This window comes from Tachypleus tridentatus, chromosome 12 (assembly GCF_004210375.1).
Source record: "Tachypleus tridentatus isolate NWPU-2018 chromosome 12, ASM421037v1, whole genome shotgun sequence".
Lineage (NCBI taxonomy): Eukaryota > Metazoa > Arthropoda > Merostomata > Xiphosura > Limulidae > Tachypleus > Tachypleus tridentatus.
Genome location: NC_134836.1, coordinates 29,347,567 through 29,367,182, shown reverse-complemented (window position 1 = coordinate 29,367,182; position 19,616 = coordinate 29,347,567). Strand labels below are relative to the sequence as shown.

General features: G+C 34.8%; 1 protein-coding gene across 6 annotated transcripts in view; it reads right to left on the bottom strand.

Annotated features, from left to right (window-relative positions):
- Positions 1-3,271: 3,271 nt before the first annotated feature.
- The window catches only part of LOC143235442 (transcription factor AP-2-epsilon-like), a 187,765-nt gene continuing 171,420 nt past the window's right edge, over positions 3,272-19,616 (bottom strand). For all 6 annotated transcript variants that reach the window (XM_076473615.1, XM_076473616.1, XM_076473611.1 and 3 more), the window contains exons 6-7: positions 9,252-9,393; positions 3,272-3,758 (exon numbers count right to left, since the gene is read on the bottom strand). In XM_076473615.1, coding sequence (XP_076329730.1) covers positions 3,464-3,758; positions 9,252-9,393 — 437 coding nt within the window. In that variant the 3' untranslated portion in view covers positions 3,272-3,463. The remainder of the gene's footprint in view (positions 3,759-9,251; positions 9,394-19,616) is intronic.

The window sequence follows — 19,616 nt, the reverse complement described above, 5'->3', positions numbered from 1 at the left end:
GAACAGAGTCCCGAACTGTTCTGTCCAAATTTAACTCTGGTAACTTGTAGTTTATAATCTGCTACTAGAAAAGCTATAAAGTGGAAATATTGAAATACATACTAAATGTATGTAGAGGTCGTTGTTTTATTTTTGTTAATTATTATGTTGAAATGTTGAATAATTGTTTTACTTGATTGATTTCTGGTACATACACGCTAAAAAAAATAAATCAATCCACATGTTGATTGGTTGTAATTAACCACTTTTATTAATATTGTCCTTTCATGGAACATCTGATTTCACTTACATAACTTAGACAGCAAATTAAATACACCACATTGTTCTAAAAGAGGATAACTAAACGAAGTCCAAAATTCAACTGGTAGCATATGGCATCGCAACAAGACAGGTGGCACTCATGGGTCATGAATGTACATGTATATAAATCTATATCTATATATAGATATGCATGACCTATACATATAGAAGCCATATACATAGCGAGTTCCTGCCGCGCGGAGTTACGAACATCAACATATAACTGGACAAAATGTACACTACAGCGATAACGTGTTAATATTCATTGTTTTACACGAACATTAAGATTGGATATTTCTTATACTGTACAAGATTAACTAAGAAATACATAATACTTATTCCAGGGACCCGTCTCAAGCTTACGATTTCTGCCTTTGTAATTGGAGTCTTGGGTTTTAATCCACTTGGCATGCAACACATGCCAGACAAGTTTTACTCATGGTACTTTGAAGGGCCTGCCCTGAAACTAAAAGAGGAACTAAAGAATAACTAGGTCTTTGCAATACGTACAGATTTGAAATGAGACTGACCATTTATTTGTAGGACTAGACCTATGCGGCGAGCAATCTAACAAAACAATCCGGCCCAATCCAACTATTGTAAAAAAAAATAAATTAAAAATATTCGTTATGTAGGTTCTCCCAAGTGTCGAGCGAACATAATTATTACACCAGGTAGATTTCAAACTAAGCAGTCATACGTTTGTTGTTGTTGTTTTTGCATATAAAAGATTAAACAGAATTCCAATCCAATCCATACTATTGTAAAAGATACAATTCCCTTATTGAGCAGTCGTGCCTTTTTTTCATGTTAACGATATTTTATAATTTTAATGAATTAAGAAAGTGAGGTTTGTCAAGCTTCGTAAGAAAGTATCACGCGAACTAAAAGCTGTATTAATTTCAAAATATTATGCAAGTTACAGCTTTAAAACTTACAAAAAAATGTTTACATAATCCTTGACAGAACAATTCTCGTTAAGCTGATAGGATTTGACGTACTTATCCATTCGTTCCAACTTATTTGAAAATGACTGTATTCAGGGCTAGTTGGAGAAGTGCATTGTCATTTCGAAAAATGGTCCTCAAACAAACTGTATGAAAATTATACTATTAAAATATTTCACACTGAGAATAAATTGATTAAACCTCCAAAGTAAATGAATAATATATTGTTTTTATATGTACGTTTAAGAAACAATACTGTTGAAATAGGGCTTATCTATAATTCTTAAACTATTACAAATACATTATTTTATTCAAAAGCAACAATACGACAAATCACGTGGAATATTTTACCTGGAACATCTGTAATATGTTTATACTTAGACTTATAATGCTCGAATGCATGAGGTCACCCTTAAAACAAAAAATGAACGATAAACACAGGGTTATTTTAAGCTATCTAATAAAGTAGGAATGCTCAATGCTGAGGTTTAAATAAACGCTTCTTTCCGAAAAAAAAAAAACAAAAACAAAACAGTCGGCCATGTTTACATTTCCATAATTTACGTATATAAAAAAGGTTTGAAAACTTAGTTTGTTACTGGAACCATTGGCTCTAATATTTATTTAATTAGACAATCAGTCTCTTAGAAAAAACAAAATAAACGAATCAATTGTTTTCTAAATTATCCGGTTGGTACTTTTTTTACTTTGTTTTTGTATTGAATGTGTAAATGGTGTGGGAAGTGGACAACGAAAGGCGGGGAAGTTAGACAAAGAAAACAACGTTTTTTTATTTAAAAAATGGAATTAAAAAAGTGTTTCGAATACTGGCTTATTTTACTTTCTTTTAAAAAATGAAAATAACGTATCGATATATTACATACATTGTGTGTGTGTGTGTGTGTGTGTGTTTCTTCCAGTGGGGGGGTCTATATCCATAATATTGGTCACAACCATTCTTTAGTGTAAAAATCAACAACAACAAAAAACACTTATTTTTAGTCTATGTACAATACCAGATCGAAAACAAAATGAAAATGTAACAAAAACAAAACATACTCGAGCATGATTACCAGAATCCTGAGGTGAAAACAATTTTTGCACATTTATCGATTCTATTCTGTTCAAAGTTACTCATGATGTCTTCCAAATTTTGTACCTGCCGTTTTCAAATTAGTTAATCCTGTTTCTTTCCTATTACTACAAATGTTCAAGTAAAACAAGTGTTCCCGCAAAAAGACGTAATTCTTAACTTGTCTCTGTTATCAGGACTTCACGTACCCTCTGGAACTTACGCTTTGTAATAAGAAATATTCCAAGATAAATTGTTCCTTCCATCGTACAAATTAAAGGATACTTCAACACAAAATGTCATTTCCATTTTAACTTTTTAAAAGTGGCTTACTGGAACTAAGATTATATAATAAAACATATGGGTAACATGTGTTATATCAAATATTTGATAAATCTATTTCTATTTTGTGGCACTCTTCTAATCTTCTAATATTATTTTGGCGAGATTTTGTGTTTGTTGTATCAATACAACAAACTACATTAACCATATACGTTTATGCCCCTACAGTTAATGAGCATTTTCAGTTCTATAAGATTATGGCAGGTAATAATAATACGTTAATTTGGCATATCAAGAGCTACAATACCATCAAATCGTATCCACGCTGAGAAGAAACAATTTTTTTTCCATTATATTTTTTTTCCGATTTGTTTTCCATTTAACACACTGGTGGCTAATTATAGCGCATTAAAAATGAACACCCTTGTCCTAGCACAACCAATACGGATTTTCTCTTCCAACATACAAGTCGGCCGTAACTGCTTATGGCAACAGATATGCTATGATGAGAAACGATTTGGCAAAACTTTATTTGATGAGTTTGTTTTATTATTATTATTGCAACTTTGGCGTTCTAAGGGAACCAAATTGGTAGCACAAAAGCACGGTGAACAAATTGAGCGCACTTCCGTGCCTTTGTTTTCTCCAAATACAAACAAACGTCCATTACTCCAATAACCAAGGTTTCTATTCCCATGAATACACTAAATTACAGACTGAAGTCGTACTACATAACATAGCCTTCTTTATCTTTCTTAAATTTGTTTTTTTTTGAGCATTTGAAGGATCTTTCATCTCTCAGAACCAAGAGACAAGGATTATACATTTTTATATATGTATAAAAAGTTTCTAAGCCTACTTATTATTTCTTGTCTTCTTTTTTAGTGTCAACACCGTTTCCCGCAGCACTAACATGGACGGCGGATGGTGTCTGGTAGTTGTTCAATTGCTTCTCTATGTATTTGAGCGACTCTGTGAGAAAGTTCTGAACAGCGGTGAGGGCTGCAACTACTGCAGGACTGCCAAACCCGTGAGTAATGAGGGAGAAATGCGTCAGATGGCGCTGAATACTGGGATCCAAAATGCTTTGAGGCCTAGTATTGCACAAAGGAGACCTATCCTGATTTAGAAGATCGGAGAACTCTTTCAATGTTTGTCTAAAAGAAAAAAAGAAACAAATATGTTAATTTATCAGAAGAAACAAATATGGTAATTCATGAGAATTTGAATAATAAAATATACAGAATATGTCAACCGTTAATAGTACTCACTTCATCTGACATTCAAAGATTGAGAGATTGTGAGGTTAAACGTATTTTAGGATAAAAATATATATAGCTATATACATATAGATAGATGAAATAAAAACTTGAGTATATACTAGTTTCAGGAAAACATGTTCATAACGCAACAGTACAAAGCACATATTTTTATATATAAAGCAATCATATGTACCGTATATGGCGGTATCTTTTTAGTTTTCCTTCTTGGAAATATGACAGTTATAAACTGTTACTCATGGTCTCAATTACGTCATTCTTTTGTAAACTAAAACACAATGAATAGAAGGTTAAAAGGAACTCGGGTCACTCGATGGTCACAAAACAAAACGAAATCGTCGGTTTTATATATATAAAAAAAAATCATTTTTTCCTCTCTGATTTTACCATGACGTAAATAAATTACATCGGTAGTTTAATCCACCAGAACAAACAATTCCCACGCATGCGTGGCTGAGGAAAGAGCTACACGTTAGGTTTAATTGTTTTTTTTTTAAATGTCCAAGTTTTTATCGAATACATTTACCCGATAAGTGAAAACGTCAACTTACTTCTTTAATAATTTTCCTTTAATGTGATACGTACGAACAACTGACTATTACGAAATGTTGTCATTTCCAGGTATGTAAAGATGGGAAGGACACGTTGTAAAAACATGACTTGTGTTACTGGACAATTGAGTTTTTTTTAATGCACATTTAAGGTTTTCTCTTAACGTTTGTTGCTGTTACTAATACTTTACATTTCATGAGAACTCGTAAAATATACGACAGACTCGTTCTTATGAAATAAAGCAGCACAACAAATAATAAGGACTTGTAAGTTTAAGCATATGAAAACTGCGGTTAGAGTTTTCTATTTTTTCAGCTTGCTTTCAATACGTCGGGCTACACATCTTGGGCATAGTCATTTTACATTTGGTATCCAAAAATGGCTTACCAGTTAAGGTGTTAAACTGCAGGTCTTAGGTTCGAGATGTGATATTCCACTGAGGAAGCTCACAATCGAAGTCACTAAAACCGTATCATTTTCTTCGTCATCAAGTTAAGAGTAGCATGAAGGCGGATAGTGTTATTAACTAGAAGTCTCTGGTCAACAGACCAAAAACTAGGAATGCGTATGTTTGGCTATTAGAGCCTCAAACCTGATTATTTAGTCTATATTTGGTGTGAAGCGTCGATCAGTTTTAACACTACAAATCCTGTTACCCAATGCATCTTCCTGGTTCTTTGCCAGAATCACTGGATCTAATATAGACTATAATGCAAAGTAGAGAACCCCGACATGGCCAGGTGGTTAAGGCATTCGACTCGTAATCTGAGGGTCAAGGGTTCGAATCCCCGTCGCACCAAACATGCTCGCCCTTTCAGCCGTGGGGGCGTTATAATGTTACGGTCAATAATATTATTCGTTGGTAAAAGAGTAGCTCAAGAGTTGGCGGTGGGTGGTGATGATAGCTGCCTTCCATCTAATCTTACACTACGAAATTAGGGACGGCTAGCGCAAATAACCCTCGTGTAGCTTTGCGCAAAACAAACAAAACGAAAGCAAAGTTGAATTCGATTTTCAAAGTCAATTATATAGCAAGAAACCACATCCGCCATTTACCTCAGCAGTTTAGAAACTTACCGGAACCTGAAAGAAGAGCAATGTAACGTCTAAATATTTCTATGTCTGGTAACAATGTAACAACCTAGTAACAATCAGTATCTTTCAATCTCCTCAAGCAATTCTGAACTTGTATTGTCGCAAACAAAAACGAATATGGCCCTATTCAAAATGAATCATATAGTCCACCTAACTAGTGTTTACAACAAATTAATAAATCTCATTTCCTATACATATCGCGTTTCAGCAACTCTAATAGATATTTCTGGTACAGTATTTACGAAAAGCCTCCTCGTCACTTTTTATAGCAGATGCAGGTTAAATATATTACATGCATCATATTATAATACAATCTTGTTCACTTTCATTCAGAAGAGTGAATCTATAGAAGTTCTGTAGCGATAAGTTTAGTTTTCTGTGGCGGAGATCCGCCAAAATTTTTGCCACACTTGACGTCACTATAAAACAATAAACAGCGTATCTGACATGTTCTGCTGCCGCAAATTGATAATAACAGATCTGCTTAAAGCTAAGACTCGTAAGTTTGGAATAGCCAATCAAATTGAAGCCGAGAGTAGTGATAATAACCAATAAAATTAGAGCTGAGATTTTCATTTTTTTGAGAAATGATAGTCAAGACGGTTACTGTATTTTGTCGAATCTAATTCTGCTAAGCGTCAGATTTCTTTTCCACAGAAATAAATGTTTAAGCGTCGATCATTCTCATTCTTGCTTTAAAAATGGGTGTATTAATTTACATTACGAGTAGCCACACATTTAAATTACTCTGACATATAAACATAAAAGAATGTGTGTCAGGGAAAGACCTTTTAATAGCTGAGGACCACATAATTCTGATCCAAAGATTTCAGAGACCACTTCGTATAATAATATTAAATTATTTAAATAATTATTTATTGAATTATAAAACAGTATACTTAATTACTTTTGTGCAAAACGATTTTTCTTCTTTCAATTATATCGAAGAAAGGATAAATCTCTCCAATGAACTGGCGGTTGGAAACCATTGGTTCGAAAACGACCTATGATTAATTCAGGCATAACTCTTCCCAATTTTGAGCTAATGACCAGAGAAAGAACAATCTAACAGCACTTGGAGTCATAAGGACTTTGGTCAGCTCTTTGAGCAAATTGTGCAAACTAATTTTTAATTGATAATAGGCCCTGAAGATATGGAATCAGTTCATCAACACGTCTCGAGTACCTTATCATTTGAACCGCTGTTCGATGCGTCACACCCTGCTCAAAAACAGTCTTCGAACAAAGCTACAATTTCACTGCGCAAGTCCTTTTATACGTTGCACTAACTTGGTTAAACTTGTTGTTATTACACAATTTAGAGGGGCCACTAACCGTTACATGAACTGTCTTCAAAAGGTGCGACGGGTGATGGAAAACGGTGGAAAGACTGATGACGTCTACAAATATCTCATGCACTTCAGAAAGCTTGTGAAACCGAACATCGTATACTCAGATACAATTAATAATTTTATGCATTTATTTTAACAGGAATACCGTTTAGAAGTAACAACAGATGATGTCAAATTTTAATATGAGCGCTCATTTATTTATGGACATTTGGTGGCGTTCACTTTTTAACTGAACATCGATATGTTGAAGAAAATAGGAGGTATATAAAAGTCGCATAATAGGCTATATGTTCTGCCCATTGCAGCTACCTAAGTTTGTTTTCTGTTTTGTTTTTTTTTGGCGTTATAAGCTCTCAGACCTTCTGCTGAGTTGCAGGAGAGAGTATAACGGCGGAGGGCGATTATTTTTATTCCACTGTTTTTTCTACTCAGACAACGTAAATATTCAAGCAACTTGTAAATTCCAGACATGTCAATCGTCATCAGAGACTAAGCACTTCGGGCGCTTTGGCTATGCCATTTTTTTAATGTCTACCACGCACAGAACGGACGAAAGGACAGGATGATTTGCTGCTGCTCTCAGTTGAAGCTTATAATTAGCACCAAACTACAGGTTTCTGTGATTTATCACTGTAACTCTGTCGGTATGCTAGTGTGAATATGTCATTGACTTCTCTAACGATTACGATGAGCAACGAGATCCGGGTTGGAGACCGTTTGGGTTGTTACCGATTTCAATTCGGTAAAATAATGTTTCGGAAAAAAATAATTAAAAAAACAAACCAAAAGTTACGATATTACTGTTACGCAAAAAAAAAAGAATGAAAACAAATTGCGTGGACATAAAAATCCAGTCCTATTCGGTCGAAACTTGAGTCTGTGAGAAACATGGTGGTTACTGGGGGAACGGAGAGAATGGTGCACTTACACCAGAACACAGAGGAAATAATAGAGATTAAGGTGGTATTTAGAATACTCTAGCGCCACCATCAACTGGGAGAAACAACAAATGATCGTATTTAGGGTAGTGCTACGAAAAACTGATACAACGAAATAGGTGTATTTAGGTGGCGTTACAGACAACTGGGAACAACAATAAAACGGTTGTACTTAACCTAACAAGATGGTCAGGTGCGTGAAACAATAGTTGAGGTTTGCATTGACAGTTAAACACAAGCAGACACAATACCAAACTCTTAGGTAAAAGGATCTCAGCCCATTTACTTCCTCTGACAAATTACAGTAGCTCAAGTTGCAGCTGCATGACCGTTTTATTAACACACACACAAACTAACTTTACTCGGTATGAGGGGGAAGGGGTGCTTCGACTACAGACTGATATGACATTGTTGATTTGATCAACGCCGACTGCTCAGTAATAATAATAAAAAGGCCTAGGCCTTAAACACGTCAAGAAGCTGTGGCAACGAAATACTTCGACCACAGATCATCCAGAACAAAAGAGTAACAAACATTTTCTAAATATTTTATGCTTGAAATAATTTGAGATGAATTATTGGTAACAGTAAATTAGAAACGCTACTGCTCGCAAATATTCACCTCTCACGCGAAACTGCCTTTCGTTTTAAACGCGGGGAACAAAATTAAAATTAATACTGATATCATCCCACGTGAATTCCTTTTCCTAGTTATGCTTAACTAGGGCAGTGACTGGTACACGGGTACTTCGACAAGGCACCGAAGAACGTGAGGAATGTCCCCTCCATAATCATTTATTTTTCTTAATTTAAATTGTTGAAGAAACTAGTGTTAATTATCCGTTTTCATACAGTAACGATTCTATTAATATAATATTTTAATAAATAAACAGCAACATTAAAATATTTTATTAAACAAAAACTATAATTGTTTTAGAAAATAATACGAGAACAAAAACCAAACGCTAGTTTTCCCGGGTGTATTTAGTAAATATTATCTTTTAAGATAGAACTTAAAGCAGGCACGCACGCACACTATTGTTCGCTTTTAGCGCTTTCAGGCTAGAGACTTAAGTAAAAGTGAGAGAGAGACAAGGCATACACACTACTGAAACGAGTGTGGGTTTTCCTATAGCAAAGCCACATCGGGCTATCTGCTGAGCCCATCAAGCGACTTCTGAAATGAATTCGTCTTCAAAAGTTTGGAATAAATATTGTATAAAAAATACACTTCCTACTGCGAGTTACCGTTAATTCTACTTTGATGGTTTTTGTAATTCGATATTTGTTTTCATTCATGGAATTCTTCTTCGTACATTTCGCAGTTGTTGAACAGTAAAATACATCCGACTTCATCCGTAAATGTTTCAGTTTCGTCCAACTTCAAAAGAGCACTTGCTGTACATCTATATATACAGTAGAATGATACGTACTTGGAAGCCAAAAGAAGCTCTTTCCTTCTGTACATTTCTGTTGGGTCACTATGATTTCGGCTTAAAAACTCTGCCACCTGGCGGGAGGGAAACTCAGTCTCGCACACGTAGCCGAAGTCCCGTGCCAGGTGAATTGCCTCACCTGAAATTGTTAAAAAAAAACAAAACAACGAAATTAAGCACACATGCACAAACGTGTAATACAACAATTTTAAAATTTCCAATCCAATTTTATCAGCGGTAAGTTATACAAAATCTCAAAATAGTTTTATGAACACAATTCATCTTTATAATAATATTTTACAGTTTTGTTTTTTTATTACGTAATATTTAAGTTAAAACATTACAAAAGTTATGCAACTTAAATTGTCAAGTAGTAACAAATACAGAAGATTTTATTTTTAAACACCAATTAAACAACAATGGCTCGGTATCTCTTGGAAACCCTCTATTCTTAATAGTAAAGCCACCTTACCAAATATTTTGGTCTTAATTAGTTTATTCATTTTGGAAGCCTTCTGTTCACGGCGTAAATCCATTTTCTTTTTATAAGCGTCGAAGCTTTTAAACTGCCCCCAAGTTATGGGTTTTAGTGACTGCAACTATGACCCCCTTTTAGAGATTGCTGGCTCTTGTCTTTAAGCATGTTTTGTTCAAAATGTAGTAATCATATTGGTGTGTTTTGTTCAAAATGTAGTAATCATATTGGCGTGTTTTGTTCAAAATGTAGTAATCATATTGGCGTGTTTTGTTCAAAATGTAGTAATCATATTGGCGTGTTTTGTTCAAAATGTAGTAATCATATTGGCGTGTTTTGTTCAAAATTCTGAAGTAGTCAGAGCATTTCTAATTAGACTACAGGCCTGTAGATTTTAAGCCCTTTCGGCCTCGTCGGCAGTAAAGTTTTCACTTCATTAATTTAAATGCGGTTGTTTGGATACTAATATACGTAGTTGAAGTTCGTTTGTTTAGAATTTCGCGCACAACCACGCGAGGGCTATCTGTTGTAACCGTCCCTCATTTAGCAATGATTGACTAGTCATCACCACTCACCGCCATTCTTTGGCTACTCTTTTACCTACGAAGAGTGGAACTGACCGAAACATCATAACGACCCCGACAACCGAAAAGGCAAACATGTTAGGTAGGACGGGTATTCGAATCCGCAACCTGCAGATTTCAAGTCGAGCACCTGGTTATATGCAGTTGGAGTCATCTTTCAAAAATTCATGCAAAGACTACTATACCTATGATAGTCGTCCCTGACGTTGAACTCGTAGATTAGTGGGAAGACAGCGAGCTAACATCATCCATCGCCAACTCTTAAGCAACTTTAATTAAATAGTAGAATTTTGCCCTCACGGTTTTAATACACACAAGGTTCCAAATTACGCGGCGCGAACTTGCAACAAAAGACATTCAATTACACGTGGTAGTAATGTAAGATCACCCTTCCCCCAACAAAAACACTCAATAATAACATAAGTTTAACTGCATTATTACTATAATTAATTATCAATTTATCTATTTGTCAAAATAAATTAAGTGTTAATTTTAGGAGCGTTTAGTCAACGCACTTACACGAAATTATCAATATCAGAAGAACAATTAATTACCACACATATAAACACCAGGGGCTTACAAAATATGTTTAAAATAAATGATTGTTAAAAATACAGTAATTCATAGGATATTCCGTCTTTTACCATAACAATATTTCGTAGGCGATTAAAGTTTAAACTTATAAACAAGACATTCAAAGCAAGTTTCTTCTAAATTCATGGTACGCAAACTGTGCCCCACTCCCAAAGAAGGTGTGCAGATATGACTAAGAACCTGTAAATTATATTCCAAAGTCCATATTTAAACAAAGTTTTAAGAGCTCCTTATACACGTATTACTACTATTGAGCATTATAACAACAACAATTAACACGAGGAAATGATGAAGTATATACACAAATAGATTATGCAGGGTGTGGCGAGGGGCAACAAACGCATATTTAGGAAGTTTGTCCCCCACTGCACTAAAGGATCATAAAATCAAACGAATAAACGAGCACTTTTGCTTTTACGCTCCTAAACAGTCTAATATCTAATAATGGTGCATAAGACTAGTCACATATCTCATTTTAAATCATAAATAATTTCAAAATTTTGTTCAACAGAATGGCTTACTATCTTGCAACAGTTAGGACTACTGCAGTAATTAATTCAAGTTCATATTGAAGTTTTATATATTTTTGGAATTACGTATTAATAACTCTCAAAAGTACTAGAATATTTAGAAATAATGTCCATCCTGAAGTTAACTTTATTTTTAACCTAATTAAACAACAAAGTTTCTATATAATTATTTATAGCAACTCTTTGTTCGCCTTTATTCAAAATAACCTACTGTATAGAAATCTTGTTTGACACTCACAAATTGAGAATGTTTGTTAAGGTCTGAATCATGGTTTCCAAAAATGTTGCTCTCGAGTCAAGAGAAACATTTTCTTTCTGCAAACGCAAACTAACGTGGCAGGGGTTTAGTTTAGAGAGAGAGAAATCAGAAGAGTTCTCTCTCCAACTGGAGTGTTCAGGAACGTTGTAGTTCCTCTTGGTCCCCTTACATGAGAAATGTTTAAAATATCCGTGGAATTTTTACTTTATTTCTTTTTAATATTTCAAAAATGGAGTGGGGTATTTGTGAGTGAGAGGAAGGACGGGAGAACTGGACGAGAGCAGCAAAAGTGAAGTGAGCCAGACCTTGGCTTGAGGACGGAGTACACTGGCGGCTGGAATTTTCTTTCTGTAAACACACACACACACACACACATTTGTATAAAATCTTAACTAACAGAAATAGAAGTATTTCTGTTATTTATAAAGCAACACATCTGCGGTGCCCAACATAACCTGGTGGTCAGTGCGCTTCACCCACAAATTGTGGGTCACTGGTAAGAATGCCTGTCCCGACCTACACATGCACTCTTTCAACCGTGAAGGTGTTATATAACGTTACGGTCAATCCCACTGTTCGTTAGTAAAAAAAAAAAAGCCCAAGAGTTAGCGGTGTGTGGAGTTAACTGCCTACCTTCTCTAGCCTTCGTGAGCATTACGCGAATTCAAACGAAACGTCTCATGAAATCGGGATTTTCCTAACATATGAACGTGGAAATAATCAATTGAAATATGACGAAATGAAAAGTAGTACGACTAATAAGCCTACTACCACGTGTACAGAAACTAAACTTGCTTAAAACAAACTATCCTTACGAGTGTTAAGTCACAGTTGGAGGGACGTCATGGCCAAACATGCGCGCCCCCAAACATGCGTGCCCTTTCAGCCGTGGGGGCGTTATAAAGTGACGATCAATCCGACTATTCGTTGGTAAAAGAATAGCCCAAAATTTGGCCGTTTATGGTGATGACTAACTGCCTTCCTTCTAGCCTCACAGTGCAAAATTATGGACGGCTAACGCAGGTAGCCCTCGTGTAGCTTTGCGCGAAATTCAAACAAAACAGTCAGTTAACCTTGTATCTTTCAATAGATGTAATATAATTTAATAACTCGACGTTTTGTATTCACAACTTTTAGTAACAAAAATATTAAGAAAGCATTATTATTACTACACTTTTTCTTACAGTAAAGCTATGTTAAATATTGCATTTCTAGACGTATGGTCGCATCGCAAGTGAGTTTCAGAACTACTTCTCCAAGTCGTTTATAATCATGGCTAAAACGTTCAACAGAAATTTTATTTTTCAATTAATTATTGGCCGTAGAAGTAAGAATCATTGAAAAAGTGCATCACTACATATAATAAATTCCGTCTCATCCACAAGTTTTGTGGCCAAATTCGACTTCAAAAAAAAAAAAAAAAAGGTCGATAACTTGATACACGATTCGACTCTTTTGATAAGTAACACATACACACACACACACACACTTACAAGAACAATGAAGGCAGATGAGGACTTTCAGTCATTCACTTCTCGACGCGCCATCTTAAAAACGTTAGTTGTTTCATGTTACTTCGGGGTATGTTTATTTCCAAGAATCATACCCGCAAAACGTAAATAAATATAGATAAACACCTGCGATATGTAGTTAATATACACGATCCATCTGCTTCTAATCAATATTTTTTGCTCTTTTTATTGTTATCATTCTTTTCGCTTTAGCTTTTGGACAAACAGGAAACGACGGTTTCGGTGATGGCACGGAGTTTAAAACTACAGATATAGAACTAAAAAACTACGTTCATAAGTCATCATTATTATAAATCCTGTTGTTGTTAAGACTAAAGACTTCCAGCACCTGCTAACTCATTTTATTCACCAGCCAAGCAGGTGTGAGGTCTTGGTTTGATTTCATTGTGTATGGCGTCAGACAGGGTGATCACAATGTGTTAGGCTAGCTGCTGTTCCATTTCTTGCTTTGTTTATTTCGGATATTCGCGCAAAGCTTCACTGCTGCTTATCTGAGCTAGTCATCCCTTACTTTAGAACTGATAGACTTCAAAGCTTCACTATTTGTTATCTGCAATACTCATCGATTATTGTGGAACTGAAAGCTTAGGTGGTTTGTTGAAGTTCACATAAAACCACTCGAGGGCAACTTGCGCTGGCGGTTCCTAATTTAGAAGTGATAGACTACAAGGAAAGCAGCTAGGCAATACCCTCTACAATTAACTCTAGCAACAAATAGTGGGATTGATCGTCACGTTAAAGTGTCCCCACAAGGGCGAATGTTTACGATCTCGCGACCCACAGGGTTCGAGCTGAGCGTCCCAAAAGATGGTCATATCAGACGGATAGAGTAGAGAGAAGACAACTAATTAAAATAAATAGTCAACGGCCAGGTGTCGAACTACTCTTACTGAATGAATAGTGGGATTTGACCATCACTTTATGAAGCACTCATATCTTTAGAATATGAACTGCGATCTTGCGGTAACGAAACGCGAACCATGGACTCTCGCTTTCACAATTCGACACTAATCACTTATGGATCATACATGAAAGAACATGAACACAAACATTATTACCAGTAATTAGTTATCTACACTGGCTTAAGCTAAACAGAAGTAGGGCTCAAGAGAAGCTAAGATCAACTATACTCAAATTTACTTACCATAAAACAAATCATATTTCTAATGATTCAATATTTTCATTTTATGTGATTTTCCCGAATAGAATATAAAAAGCTAAAATAGCATAAATTCATCACTGAAGTGCATTATTACGTCAAATGGATCTTGAAGTGATAAAACCGAAATCTTGTAATTGAAACGTGGTTTCACAGTGAATTCATAAAAACAAAACAGGTTCTACAACGACCTTACGAAATATTATTTAGAAAAGAATCACAGTGCTGGGGGAATTACCAGTGGCTTTTTTTTTTATGTGTGCGCGCGCACACTCGGGCGCATGTATGTGTTAGCACATTTTAAAAGAGAGGAGATAAATTTGATTTGGTGTGTAAAAAAAAAAATACAACTATGAAAAAAATTTCACTATCTTTTCAATTAATTTGAGCCAATAACAGTAAAAGGTGGAGAGTAATAGAGCTTTTTTCTTTATTATTTCGGATTAATATAAGTAAGCTAAAGTATACATTACAACTGAATGTTTCAGATTTCTATATCAGTTTCACAAGTTAATATAAAACATTTTAATAATCATATGCAAATAAAGGTTTGGAAATTAGGCGTTTAAACTCCGGGGTCGCCGTTATTACGAACATCATACTGGTCAGGTAACATTTATTGTTATTGTATTCATCAAGAAGCTACTACTTTGAACTTTCTTTCCTAACTACAAATGAGTAATCTTGCTTTCCAAAGAACAAGGAAACCCACGCTGTGTTTATTTGCCAAGGTCTCGATAAAGAACTGGTTCTGAGTCCCCCCCCCTACACCTCGCCTCCCTCTTAGTTCCGGCTGCACAGCGACCAAGAAACAGGTGGTCAACGAACAAAAAGACCATCACTGGACAATAACACCTTCTCGAGTTTATCTTTCAAACAGGAACCCCACACGTAAAAGAAAAATGATCGCGAAACGTGATGTGTAATTTAGTTACTTTCAAAATACGTGTTACCCAGTAAAAACAATAATCACGAAACACGTTAAATATACAAAGAATGCATTTAATAAATCCTGACATGAAAGGAAACCGAATAATAAAATATTTAACTGAATTTCCAAAGCTTTCCTACTTAGATTCTGGTGCCTTATAAGTTGTATTCTTAGTTTGTTGACAGAATCATTTACATTACTCAGTCACTTTACCCTTTAGTAATCAAAAATTAACCGTATAGTCTGAAACAAGCTTGACACAATCTGAAGGTCTTGATTTCAATCTCCATCTCACCAAAGATGCCCGCCCTTTCAGCCGTGGGGTGTTATAAAGTCACGATCAATCCTACTGTTCGTTGGCAAAAGAGTAGCCCAAGAGTTAATGGTGGGTGGCGCTGACTACCTGCCTTCCCTCTCGCCTTACACTGCTAAATTAGAGACAGCTAGTACAGATGGTCCTCGTGTAGTTTTGAGCGAAATTCCAAACAAACAAAACCTGAAAAGTATGACATCTCTACATGTTCGTATTGTAATCGAGAAGTATGCTAGCATATCCATGTCCTCCATCACAGAACAAGTGCAGTAAGTTCGGAACCCAAATTACATGTGAATTCATTTACCGATTTTTTTTGGCAGATATTAAAGAGGAACTTTAATAAAAAAAAATGTTATAACTTTTAATATCAACCAATCAGATGAAACAATGTATAAAAATAATACATCTGCTTCTTCAAATGTAATTTACACCAAGTGATGAATATGAAAAACAACAAATCATAAACTACAGTTTTAAAATGAAAAAACCTTCAAGAAATGATAAACTTATAATAAATATTATTAAAATAATACTGGAAGCCTGACACCAGTGATAATATAGCTAGTTAATATGTCAATATGAAAAGGAGTTTGACAAGGTATTTTAAATATTGCTGTCATTATATCGAAACTGGAAGGATGAATGAAGAAGGACTTTAATTATTACGGAACAATTGCTCTATTGTAAGTTATATCTACGATTATTGAGAGTTTGTTAAAAACGAATGATTTACTTGTTAGATTTAATATATTTTGTCTCATATTGTCAATTTGGATATTGTGAAAATATGAAAACAGAAGATGCAGTTATTATAGTGTTTGATAAATTAAAATCAAGCGATTAATGATACATCAAAAGCTTTTAGTAAAAAGTTAAAATTGGAATAAGAGGTATAGTTTTACAGTCGTTTAAGCCATATGTATGTTGAATAGAAAACAAATAGTTAAAAGTAATGTTACAAGTGATGAAATAGCTAACATTTAAAGTACCTCAGGCATCAGTATTAATATTTTTAATGTATGTAATGGAGAAGCGAGTTTTACAGATGACTCGGAATTAATTTGTAATGGAAATTCTGATGATGAACTGATAAAAAATTAACAATGATTCAAAATACGTAAGAAGGTGGTTTGATGAAAATTCATTATGCTTAAATATAAGTAAAATGGCCGACATTAGATTTTCTCTAAAACATTTAGTCGAATTATTTTAAACAAGGAAATAATTTATAATAATCAAATTCTCGGACATTTATCTGTTAAAAACGATAAGAATAGTAATTCAATTATATAAAAGTCAATAAAAGTGTCAATTATCTTGGTGTAATATCAGATTATAGGTTAAACTGGAAAAAAACAGAAATAAGGGGAAAAATTAAAATTTTAGCAATAAAATTTTTTATATAGAAAAAAAATGTTATGCTTGGTTTGATTCAATTATACAATATGGTATCACTTGTTTCGGACGTAACCGTCTGAGAAACTTAATAGTTGTAATACAGTTACAAAATAATATTGAGATGCATTATCACAACACGATCATAGTAAATTACAAATGAAAAACATATACTAACATTGCGCAAGTTATATATATATATATATATATAAAATAAATAGATTTAGTAAAGATATTCAAAACTCGGAAAAATTATATCAATATACGAAACAAGAGGTGAAGTGCATGAGAAATTAAAAAACTTTCTAAAGTAAACAAGGAAAATATTTATAAAACTAAAATTATACAATATTCCAACCGAAATAAGATCACTGTTAAACAAAAACATCAACTCAGCATTTAAATAAAATTTTGTTTCTTGAATATTAATGAAGACTATGTATAATATAAAAGCACAGATCAAAATATAGATAATTTTCTGAAGGAAATGTTAACGATATATTTATTGTATTGTGTGTATTTTGAATACATAAACGTAGTCCGTGGATCAGTGGCTTGGAACGTTATAAACGTAACCATTTTCTACTTTAGTTATTTAGTTCTATGAAACTCGATATTTTAGTGAATCGTGTGATCAAAAATTATTTAAATATGATATTTGCAATTTCTTACTGGTGAGGCTTAGTTCGTGATACACATTGGTGTTACTGTTTTACTAATCAAATGCGCAAATAGCCCTCGAGTAGCTTTGCCCGAAATTCCAAACAAAACTTATTAAAATCCTTAGACCCTCCTTTTTCGTAATGCAACAGTTAATATTATAATCATAACAAATATCATTACAGTTGCTAGCTATAAAGCATGCAAAAATAAAACGGACGTTGTTCTGCACTTTATTTCAGTTGCTGTGCTAATAATACCCATACCAACCGTCTTGAGAATACATATTTACTTCAAGTGGGTTTCTCGTCATCACGAAGAAATAGCATTTGTATTTTCTCGCGAACGTTTTGCGATTCGAAGCTTTAACCTAATAATTGGATCGAAGACGCATTTTGAAATACACGTTGTGTATGCCTACCTTTGTGTAAAAGTTGGACAATTTTTTTATCCATATGTATCAATTCTGTGAATTGAGAATTATTAATATTTTATCAATCACAGATACGGTTTTATTTGGCTTTCGTAGCGTATACAACGCTAAAATCAGCGTCTCGATCTCCCCCAGTGGACTCAGCAAATAGACCCATGTGAGCTATTTCCGAACATTACCAGTTTCATCATCTCTAGATGACCAGGTGGTTAAGATACTCGACTCGTTATCTGAGGGTCGCGGGTTCAAAACTTCGTTACAAACATGCTTGCCCTTTCAGCCGTGGTGGCGTCATAATGTGACGATCAGTCCAATTATGCGTTGGTAAAAAAGTAGCCCAACAGTTGGCTGTGGGTGGTGATGACTAGCTGCCTTCCCTCAATCTTACACTGCTAAATTAGGGATGGCTAGCGCAGACAGCCCTCGTGTAGCTTTGTGCGAACTCAAACCAAACTAATCTCTACAACTTTACATCACCTAGCGGCGAGGTGAATTCTAGAAAGAGGATTCTTGTGCAACTAGTTTCGGTTTTTTTGTTGTTTTTTTTCAGACGATTCATTCCTCTTAATAGTTCTCCACCGCTTGAGGATAAATTTGCATCTCGCACTTTGGTTGCACAGTGGGGGTGGAACAGATAACGTTGAAAGATGTAGTGAGGCGTACTATTCTAGTCATGTGACACCCTGGAGCAAGGTACACAGTGGCTTATAATTCTAAGTCATGTGACACCATGAGGTAATCAGAAAGTGTAAAGATCTTGATCCGCGAGTTGTTTGTTAGTGATGTTTCATCTAAATGAAACAGTCTTGTTTGTCCTATTATTGAAGCACTGCGTTATCACAGATCTACCATTTCAAAGAGTATTCGAGAAACTGTGACCACAATTTCCGTTTCAGAGAACTCCAGGTTCAGGAATAGCCATCAACACTGAACAGTGAGCAAAGTTAATAAAACTAATTAGTAGCACCCACCGCCTACGAGGATTTTCTTAACTGAATAACTAGTTTGACTTTTACTTTTATAACGTGCCACCCAGTTGAAAAAAAACAACAACACGCATCATGCTTAGGAGCGTATCGCAGGCTTCAATCTTGGACCTTCTAATCTACAGTTCAGTGAGCTAATCACTAATGTGTCACTGGTCCCAACAAAAGAAGTTTGAAGCTTGTAAGTATTCAGCAAATAACATTACTTAAACCGTATTTTTTTTGTTATAAAAGGTCCGCAAATTTTGTTTCTAGGCTCAAATTCTAGTATCAGGCGGAACAAAATTCATTTCGGGAAGTATCACTTTATGTTTCAGACGTGTAAAACCCTGTGCTGAAAGCTGTGGTTGAATTCTCTTCGTTGAACAATGCTCAGTCAGCCCACTGTGTAGTGTTTAGCTCAAAACACGTATCTCATCTAATATTGTTACTAAAAAATTGTTGCTTAGAATAATTCCTGTTAGATGCTCCACTACGAGTTACGCTACACGCGCTGAATGGTAAACCT